A 9,981-nucleotide genomic window follows, 5' to 3' on the forward strand; every position below is an offset into this window, starting at 1 on the left:
ACAAAAATTATTCAATCATCTATTTGTTTCTGTTAACATCATAATGTTGCATTTAAATTGTAATTATTTTCATCTTTCCATCATTAAATAAATTCCTCTCTAAGAAGAAAGCTTTTCAAGAAATTGGAGAAAAGAAAATGAAATTAGGGTTAGAAGACATCAATTTAAAAAGAGGGTGTTTTAGCCACGTTGACCGCCTAGCTCGACATAGGCAATTTTTGACACATTAGATATCAAGTAGTAGTCTGTTAAAAGAAAGAATATTTGTGCTCCTTTAATTTTTGATACCAAAAATAAAGGAAAAAGGGATAAATATATGCTCGAACTTTTAAATATAATATACAAATACCTTTCGTTATACTACAGAGACACTAATGCCCCTGCCATCTAAAAAAGGGCACATTTATATCCTTCACACTAACGGACGGACACGTGGCATCATCCTATTCCTCTACCGATTTTAACCCAAAAATAAGAACCCACCCGAATTAATGAAAAAACCGCCCAAATATTCTATACCCACCCATTTACTAATTTCTTAATAATATACCCAAATCAAAATCCCCCCAAATTCTCGATGAATCCATATGGCGCCGATGCCGCTATTAACAGCGGCGTAATTAGTATGAAGAACTTCATCATCTAATCAATACTAAACTTCAGTTTCTTCTTCTTCTTCTTCCAAACAAAAAATTCTCATTTCTTGTTGTTTCCAACTTCAGGTCCGCTTGGTCGAGTTTGTTAAATTTGTAGAAAGGGAAAGGGGATGAGTAATTCAGAGAGCTTTCCGTTGGCTTCTGGTCATTTCTCCATTTTTTTCTTCCAATTGTGTAATGAGTTTCTTAGTATGACATCTTATTTGAGCTCTAAATCTTGTTGAAATTTTATTATGTGTTGTAGTATTGAGGTTTTAATTTTGATATATGGTGATTGATTGATAAAGAGTTTTTTTTTTACATGTTTATGTGTAAAGATTTTATATTTTCAGCTCATTTAGTGTAAATTTGAAAATAAAATTTGATAGATAGTGTAATGGGTTCTCTAGCAAATGAATTTTCCATCATGGATGAGATCTTTGATTATTGAGAATGGAGAAGGGATGATGACGGGATTGAGGGATTTGATTCAAAAATGCACTCTACAGATGTTTTAGATTGGGTCCGAATTTTTAATTCAGGTCAGGTAAATAAATAGTTGAGTGGGTTTTTAGTTTTTTAGGTTAAAGTTAACATAAAATTAAATAGGGTAAATTTTTAAGATGTCGCCCACGTGTCTCTCCGTTTAGTATAAGGAAATATATGAACCAAAAATATGACGGTAAGGATATATATAATCTCAAAATATAAAGAAGGGTATTTATATACCATTTTTTAAAATTTAGAGGTATATTTATCTTTTTTCCCAAAAATAAAAGAAGGGTGTATGTGCTCCATTTAATATAGTTCAAGAGTAATTTTGATCATTTTCATAAATGATTTGTCTAAATCTAAATTTAGATTCCCGCTTAAATAGTTACAATCACTTTTATACACTTGCAAGGGATGGGAGGGAATAAAATACAAACCATTTGCATACAGGTACATTTATAGGAGACATTGAAGTTCAAACAAATAGAATATCTGATTCTTGCTAGTTGCTACCATACAAATTCAAGTCCAATAGAAGTAGTGAAGTCAACTTGATGTTAGTGGTGTGTTGAGTGTCAAGCATCAAGCTTCTAATTCCCTGGGGAAACCACCTTACTTTGAGAGTAGCCCAAAGAAGGGATTTGTAATGGCAGAGTGCAAAACCATGCCAGCTGATCTCAGTAGCTCCATATTGACCTTGTTGCTGCGCAAGACCAACAAATCACCTTCCTCAGCTCTTTCAAACCCACAGAGTTGTAGAAACTGCACGCCTTCTTTGAAAATTCCAACTCTAGCCTGCCATCCTCGAGGAGAAAAGCAACATTAAAAGTAGACAAGATCCAAGCAACACAAAATGACATCATTTGAAATTGGCCAAGTTACAAAAACAAGCTATCCCGAATTTTACCAGATTTCTGATTCACAATTTCGGCCTACACAAAAAATGGCAATCTGCTACGAAACAACAGAAGAATGGTATTTCTGGAAACAGCACATTACATTTTCCGTTGCTAAATGTACCATGAGTGAAAGCAGATAAGACAATACAATTACACATCATGGTAGACTTATTGATAGGCAACACATCATACCTTTAGAATAGAAAGAGGGAATTTCTGAGGAACTACTGCACACATGGATCCGTGGATATGAATGAAATGGACAAGATTATATTGAATGAATCTAAAGATCCTAATCTACATCTACCCCATTACACAACCAACACTTCACAAATGTCACCACCATCAGATATACATGCAAAAAACTATGGAGAGAAAGAAGGGGGCAGGGTGAGAGACCCAGCTCCCAGCCTCTCTCCTCATAGTGATAAATGTCTCGAACCTAACAGTATAAGAAAATGAAGTAAAGTTTCATTCCTTCAGCATGTGCTTAAAGGTATTCACCTGGAAAGCTGGATTACTAAGCCGGATCTTCCTAAACTTCCCTTCATCGGGATTGCTAACTATGTTCCTCACATAAACTAACAGAGTTTTGAAGGCCCGTTGCACTTTCACATCCTCCTCCTGAAACATATGAACATTTGCAATATGATTATACTGGATGGAGCATGGTTTTCAAAGCTGGTATTTGATAATTCAGTATAACTTGATATTTTATAATACATATATTATTATAATTACTTTCCTGAACAGCCAGTAGCAAACACAAGGGAAGAAGCTAAAAGCTAGTTCGCATAGTCTTGTAAGAAACTGGAAACTTATTGAGAACTAAATAGTGAAATAGAAGAGACGACATTATCAGATACCTTGTGCTGACGCCTGAGAGATCTTAAGCATTCCATGAAAACCTCTTTGTTCGTAATTAAGTTACCAGATAACGCGGCAGAATCAACTTTCAAAGGATTCTGAGTTGTGAATTGTGATTTTAAAGAGAAGAATCAAAAGCAGTCAAATGGATGAATCCAATCAATCTTAGAAACCGTCAACAGATTTACAAAGCAAAATACCTTTGTCTCTGGCTCCGAGGTTTTAATGAATTTTGAAGATGTACCGCTATTGAAAGACGAACCTAGTCTAGCCCTCCTGTCTGCCTGTCAGGACATGAACTCACGACTTATCCCAGTCCAACAAGATCTGAAGTTGGGTATATAGGCTGCTTAACTAAATACAGAAATAAGGTCCATATAGCGAACCAGTATGCAAAAGTCTCAGTTCACACAAAAAAATAGAGTGGGCTACATTTATTCAAATTTGATAAAGAATAAAAAACAGATAACAGCACCACAAAATTTTCAGCATATCTAACTGCATTTGCACTAAATACCTAAACTTACTAAAAGAATGCAACTACAGCACATATCTGCATTTGATCATCAGATTAGTACTGTTTGGACAAGTACCGACAAAACTTGACTAACAATTACAAGTAATACCATGTCCTGCTGAAGCTTTTGACGAATTCTTTCCCTTGCCCTTCTCTCCTCCTCTTTTTCGGTCTTCCTCTGTGCTTCAAAACTGAAACACGAGCAAACTGTAGAAACTTAGAATAAGAAATTTTGACCAACTAAGCACAAAGTATTTTATTAACATAGCCAACTTAGAAACATACCGCTTCCTCTCATTTTCCTCTGCCATCCGTTTTGTTGCAAGCCGTTCTTTGCCTGCACGTATCCTTTCCTGCAAAAAAAACGAAACATTTAACATTTCGATAAGTAGAACACCTCCACATATAACAGCTGAACACTAATAATTCTGTGAGACCACACACACTAGTTTCAAATATGAACAGTTGACAGAACAAGCAGAAGCTGGAAATTACAAAAAAATTTAAATAAAGTGAAACAATAACTAACTGCACATTTCTCAGCAATGCGCAGTAGGTTATTAGTTTAGTTTCAATCATAGATATGTAGGGTTTTTAGATCAATGCATTTCAAATTATCTCATTAGGTACTCCCTGAAATCTTTCCATAATTGCTTCAAGGCTAAAAATACATGGATTTAACATCTTTGCATTACCATTAGTTAGTGAAGCATGTTTTTTTGTTGGTTGACATTAGTCACTCTTTGGATCTTAAGTTTAAAGTTGATCCAATAAATGGGAAGTAATTTATAGAAGGTGATGCCATCTCTCGAACAGTGAGCCTAGAATCCCTGCATTGGTTTGCATTCACTTGTTCATGTTGAAAATTAATCAAATCATGCATCAAACATTCATCACATCATTCAATCAAAGCCATTAGATCTCTCACATTAAGCATATTGACAATGAACTTTCTTCATTGCGAATCAGAATTTAAACCAGAGGAAGTTCTTACGAGAAAAGGAATATACTCCATACCTTCTCCCTTTCCTTGTCCAGTTTTTTCTCTTCCTCCTCTCTCCTCTTGCGTGCTCTCTCCCTATAAAAGTAGAATTTTCATTCAACGAAAGCTTCAGAAAGGAAAAATGTAGTAATAAAAGACCGAAAACAAGCCATATGCTAAATCCCAGCGAAGCAGTTTCAAAATTTAAACAAGAGTCAAGGAGATAATACTTCCAATGACGGTTTCCAATTTTTGGATTAAACACCAAACCTCCTCATGAAACTTTGATATAAAATCATACCTCAGCTCTTGTGCTTTCAACTTTGCTTGTTCCGAATCAAAAGTAGGAGTAGGAGTTTCAATAATGTCGACTGAAACCTGTACGCAACTCTCTTGTTAGAACTTCTAGGATTGAATTGTACAATAGGACAGTTATACAAGATAAGAAACATGAAAATTAAACCAAAGGTGTGCTGGATTTAGTTCAACTCCAGGTTTTTCTGGAATATCATCCATTTTTATCGACTCTATTTATGTTTTTCCAATTTGACGATGAGTTACTTTTACTCTGTTTTACCCAGAGCATTTTTTATTTTTTATTTGAAGAAGCAAAGCTATTTCAGAGCTTAAGTAACTCGACTATGGCGAACAAGTTTACTTCATTTAGTTTTCCTGCTTTATCGCTATCACTTCTTCGAGTAATGTACTAACTTTGCAATTGAATCAGAGAAGGTTTTGCAGGTTAAGTAGAAACGATGAAGTCAGGCATGAAGATGCTGTAGATGATCCAGAAGCCATTGCTTCCATGGTGGATATGTGAGTTAATTTTGAAAACAGAAAATAAAAATTTTGCAAATTTGAAGCATATTTAGGAACAAATTACCTATTAGAAACCAACATTCAAAATTACAGAAAGTAAAAACAAAATAGACTTAGCTTATTAAATTTTAAGAACTACTTTACTTGAAAGTAAGCATGCTCAAACAAAATATACTTCTCGCTCTCATACCTATTTTGCTAAAATTTTCACCATATTAGTTTTGAAGACACCACTAATGTATCTGATGTAGAATGTTCTTCTTAATTTTGACTATAAAACTTAGAAAGCTCCAGTTAATCATCTCCTGTAAGCACTAGCCATTGGAACTTAATTCACCATCCACCTTATATATCAAGAGAAGTGGAAAAACACTCCAAGGTACTCTACTGTACCTCTCTCAAATACTTCAGCCATGTTATAGTAATGACTCTCTCTTCTTTGAAGATGAACATATTTGCATACTGTTGCAACAGCATCCCGAATGGATGTCCAAATCTTACAACCATTGAAGGTGAAACTATTACTAAAAATGCACTTGGAACTTACAATTCAATTAATTTCTCTCTGAACTTATTCTCATCTTAAAAGTTACAATCAAGTCACAAACGAAGTTATCAAATTAACCAGACACACTGTTGTACATGGTAAGAAAGGCAATCATCATTCTTTCAGTGTTAACCTACATACCATGGGCATCTCATCATTGTTTGCCTCATCCTCATGATCCACAATCCAATTTACTGCAGCCTCAAGGCTTGAGTTACCTGAAAAAAGTAATGATTTGGAATCATAGAAGTGGAGAGTTCAGTTAACCACAAAAGGATACATCTACAAGATAAAACAGCAAGTCAGTGCTAGTAAATAGATAAACTCTCTTTCTTTTTCGAAGGTGGGGCTCAGGTTGGGATGGAGGCAAAAAGCACCAAAGGATGAAACTTGGACCAGACATCAAAAGTGATAATTCCCAAGGTAGTGATCATGAGGTTGAAGCCCACCTTTCATGCACAAAGAGTAAAGAATGTATAGAAGATATGTGAAGGAAGATTTGAAAGCTCAAAGCATGCTCAGATGGAAGTTCGAGGCCACATTTTACAAAGACGACCAAAGATAATTGACCACATTTGCTATTAGTATTAGCTATAAGTTAGGATTGGCGTTTGCTTATAAGCCATAAGTTATAAGCCCATCCAAACAGGCTATAAACCTTTTCAAGGTTTGTCAGGATAAATGGACTAGCAAGAAAACAAAGGGTTAATCAATATCACTTTGAAACTTTGTTGATCCAACATCACATCAGGATAAATAAATCTCAACACAAACTATTTTGAGTTGAACTAATTAACCAAATCTACAAAAAAAAAAAAAACAAAAAAAAAACAAAAAAACAAAGAGCTAGTCAATATCACTTTGAAACTTTGTTGATCCAACATCAAATCAGGGTAATCTCAACATAAACTATTTTGAAATGATCTAATTAACCAAACCTACACAAAAAAACAAAGAGCTAGTCAATATCACTTCAAAACTATGTTGATCCAACATCACATCAGGGTACATCTCAACCTACACTATTTTGAGATGACCTAGTTAACCAAATCTACAGGTCGTAGATACAAGAAGGAGGCATATATGATGAGGTTATTTGAATTTAATGAGCCCAGTTTTCAAATATTACCATAATATAAGATATAAAAATGGATCAAGGAAGAAAACATGCATATAATGCTGTCTAGAATCTACTAACCCTCCTTGCTGCTCTTGAAGGTTGCAACACACCACCAGATAAAATCACTCGGGACAGCTCAACAGATGGTAGTATGTTCACAGTCAAAGCAGGCTACAGTCACATTTGTGCACATGCACAGAATGGAAGGATAGAAGATTGAGGACAAATGGGAGAACCTGTCAAGGTGATTTGCTTCACCTGGGCCTTCAAAGCTCAGAGAGTATTACTAAGCTCTTTCTTCATTGCACAACTGCAACAGACATTTGGAGCTAATTCTATTCTATTTTGGACAAAGTTGGGTAGTGCCACGGTCAACAAAAGAAGTTCATGAATGCTGGTATTTTTGGAGAGTTGATAAGGACATGAAAGGGATCTGGAAAATGATTCCAACAACTATCTTTGGTTTATTTGAGCAGAGAGGAATCGTAGATGTTCTAATGGAGTCTCAACCTCCTCTAAACACTTCCAGAACGCTAGATGTTTAGTCAGCTTTTTAAGCTGAAGCATCCTCTAACCCCAGTAAATAGTACTCATAGTTTTTTGGACTCATTAGTTTTCTGGTCTTAGCAAAGTGCCATATTTAACTCATGTATTGGAGCTAGCTACTACATCTCTTTTGTACTTATTGCATCTCCGTGACGGCTTATTAATGAAACCTTCTTACTTCATAAAAAAATATTATATCAATGTGTCCTTTACATCTCAAGGATATGAAACAGAATCATGGAGAGAATATTCGCACAAAAATAGGAATACATTATAAAACTAATAAGTTAATGTAGAAGCATAAAGTGATTTGTAGAGCTACATCCAAAATGGAAAGTTTGAGCAACTTTCCTATACAAAGCTGGAATCTTTTAATCAGGTTGAATTAACCACCATATTGTCTAAATGTTTTATACTATTCCAGAAGCAAAAAGGTATTTATAATTGTCTCCTGAACCTTTAGGCAAATATGCGAGCGACTCTTTTCCTATAATATAGCTAATACCAGAAGGATGAACATACCAGAAGAACAAAGAGCCTTGGTGGCTTGAGCCTCTGAAAATCCCATTGCTTCGAGTTCACTTACCAAGCTTCTGTTAATTTCGGAAGCATCCATTTCTGATTGTCGGTAAAAATTCTCCCAAAATCAGCAATATTCCACTACTTCTGTGAAGCAAATGTTCTTCAACAAAGGTATTTAATATATTGAGAAAAGGCAGCTTAACTTAAAACAATATACTCCTTAGTCCTTATATGTATATATCTTTGGCATTGTTTTTAATCAGAATACTGGACACAAACCACTCAGAAAAGAAATAAAATCAGAATATTGAACCTAATGCGGCAATATAGAAGCCTTTCTGTGCATTAATCTTTCCTGATTGTTCTTTATTTATGTGGCAAGAAATCAAGATCAAGTTTTAAACTTCAGAATATATTCAAAGATGCCTAATAGCATAAACTTCCTCCTGAAGATAAATGCCTATGTAGAAGGACTTGCCAATGACAAACATAATGCATCTTCATGTGAACAGTAGCAAGATTTCACATTATGTTGCTCGGACTCTTCAAAGGTGCGTGTCTGATTCTCCAAAAGTAGTGTTTTTTAGGAGAATCCGACACGGAAGTGGCATCGAAAGTAAAGAGTCCGTGCAACTTAGCTCAATAGTCCTTTTATCGGTTTAGGCATTTAAGTCCCAATGTTAATATATTTTATTTTCCGGTTGTGCTTTTTGGTGTGAGAACATCATAATCATTGTCCGCATAACGCCCAAGTAAAAACAACAACAGCAAACAGTAAGGTAAAATTTGACATGCGGAAAAAAGAAAAAATATATATATCCAACATGTATCGGCATCAAATGAGTGTGGCAATATAAGGGTGAAAACAAATTACTTTAATACTATGAATTGAAAGTAGTTAGTGATTTAATCTATATAACAAACCTACAACAAAATAACCCATTCAACAAAATGATTGAATCGATTTACTCCTAAAACCCAATTAATATCCATTACGCTAAACACTAAATAATTTTGTATAAAATGATGTGATAAAAGGAAGTCAATTCAATGTACAGGGGATGCATAGGGAAGATGAAGCTACAACCAGATCAAAATTCCAGGAAAAAAAACAATAAAAGGAAGGAAACTTACTGTGTTTGTGGGATAGAAAAATGTAGGTGTTAGCGTGGATTTGATGGAGAATAGAGAAAGGAGGAAGAAGGCCATTGCAAGTTAAGGAGGGATGCGGATTCTTTGCCTCAAGGCTTAAGGTAAGTAGAGTTGTAGTTTCTGGATTCTCAGCACCGCAACATAAAAGGTCTGTATGGGCGGGAATCTCAGTTTCTTCCTAGATTTTTGTTAGTCTAAAATTATATTTTTGTCCTTTCTCACTTCACTCTTTTATATATAAAAAGAAAAAAAAAATTTTAGTGTGTGATAGTAGTTAGTACTTAGTAAATATTATTTAATAACAAAAGACTATTTTACCCTTAGTTATCCTAATTCATCACTCTTCTGTATAGTAATAATACTCATTTTCTTCTTTTTATTTCTTTATTAGTATATATCCTGTTTATTTTCTCCTCCTTTTAATTTCTCATTTTTTATTTTCTTTTCTCTTTATTATCTAACTTCTTTATTTTAGGTTCCTTTCTTTTTCTTTTCTCCTTTTTTTTTCTGATTATTTCTTTATTCGTTATTATTTTTTGTGCCTTTTCATTCATATGTCAAATCATAACTTTTCTTTATCACAATTTAATTTTATATTTTTGGCCATTCTATATTTTGTTTCTTTATTCTCTCATTTCATTAAAAAAAAAATTTCATTTGCTTACTTATGTAATAATATGATCACAATATATTTATACATTTTCACAGTATCATTGTTGTATATTTCAAAATCTTAGTGAGACTTCCATGATACTATCATAATATATTTATGTACTAATATGGTATGCTTCAGGCCACAAAGATACCATCACAATATATTATATACTGACTTGGTATCACTAATGCTTGTTTCATATAACCCATAACATTACTCTAATCATAT

General features: G+C 34.1%; 1 protein-coding gene and 1 long non-coding RNA gene across 4 annotated transcripts; one reads left to right on the forward strand and one right to left on the reverse strand.

The window, feature by feature from the left end:
• Positions 1 to 502: 502 nt before the first annotated feature.
• On the forward strand, positions 503 to 956 carry LOC104649235 (uncharacterized). The gene is made up of 2 exons (XR_743222.4): positions 503 to 623; positions 723 to 956. It is a non-coding gene; the product is annotated as an uncharacterized lncRNA (long non-coding RNA).
• A 476-nt stretch (positions 957 to 1,432) lies between these two features.
• LOC101260080 (uncharacterized) lies at positions 1,433 to 9,302 on the reverse strand. 3 transcript variants are annotated; one of them, XM_010327990.4, is made up of 11 exons: positions 9,081 to 9,302; positions 7,947 to 8,106; positions 5,900 to 5,976; positions 4,694 to 4,770; positions 4,428 to 4,488; positions 3,696 to 3,763; positions 3,520 to 3,601; positions 3,094 to 3,177; positions 2,893 to 2,991; positions 2,531 to 2,650; positions 1,433 to 1,922 (listed from the first exon to the last, which is right to left on the reverse strand). In XM_010327990.4, the coding sequence occupies exons 2-11, from the start codon at positions 8,038 to 8,040 to the stop codon at positions 1,740 to 1,742; spliced, it is 945 nt and encodes a 314-aa protein (XP_010326292.1). In that variant the 5' UTR covers positions 8,041 to 8,106; positions 9,081 to 9,302; the 3' UTR covers positions 1,433 to 1,739. The 3 variants fall into 3 exon arrangements, with proteins under 3 accessions (XP_010326292.1, XP_004247285.1, XP_010326291.1); XM_004247237.5 differs by having other exon boundaries at positions 7,947 to 8,042; positions 9,081 to 9,274; XM_010327989.4 differs by having other exon boundaries at positions 7,947 to 8,090; positions 9,081 to 9,245.
• Between the last annotated feature and the right edge of the window lie 679 nt (positions 9,303 to 9,981).

This window comes from Solanum lycopersicum, chromosome 9 (assembly GCF_036512215.1).
Source record: "Solanum lycopersicum chromosome 9, SLM_r2.1".
Classification (NCBI taxonomy): Eukaryota; Viridiplantae; Streptophyta; class Magnoliopsida; order Solanales; family Solanaceae; genus Solanum; species Solanum lycopersicum.

Coding starts and splice junctions, on each gene's coding strand:
- LOC101260080 (XM_010327990.4), bottom strand. CDS start 8,040: ATGGATGCTTCCGAAATTAACAGAAGCTTGGTAAGTGAACTCGAAGCA. Junction 3,178..3,519: donor AAAAGCTTCAGCAGGACATG/GTATTACTTGTA, acceptor ATGTCCTGACAG/GCAGACAGGAGGGCTAGACT. Junction 2,651..2,892: donor CTCTCAGGCGTCAGCACAAG/GTATCTGATAAT, acceptor CATATGTTTCAG/GAGGAGGATGTGAAAGTGCA.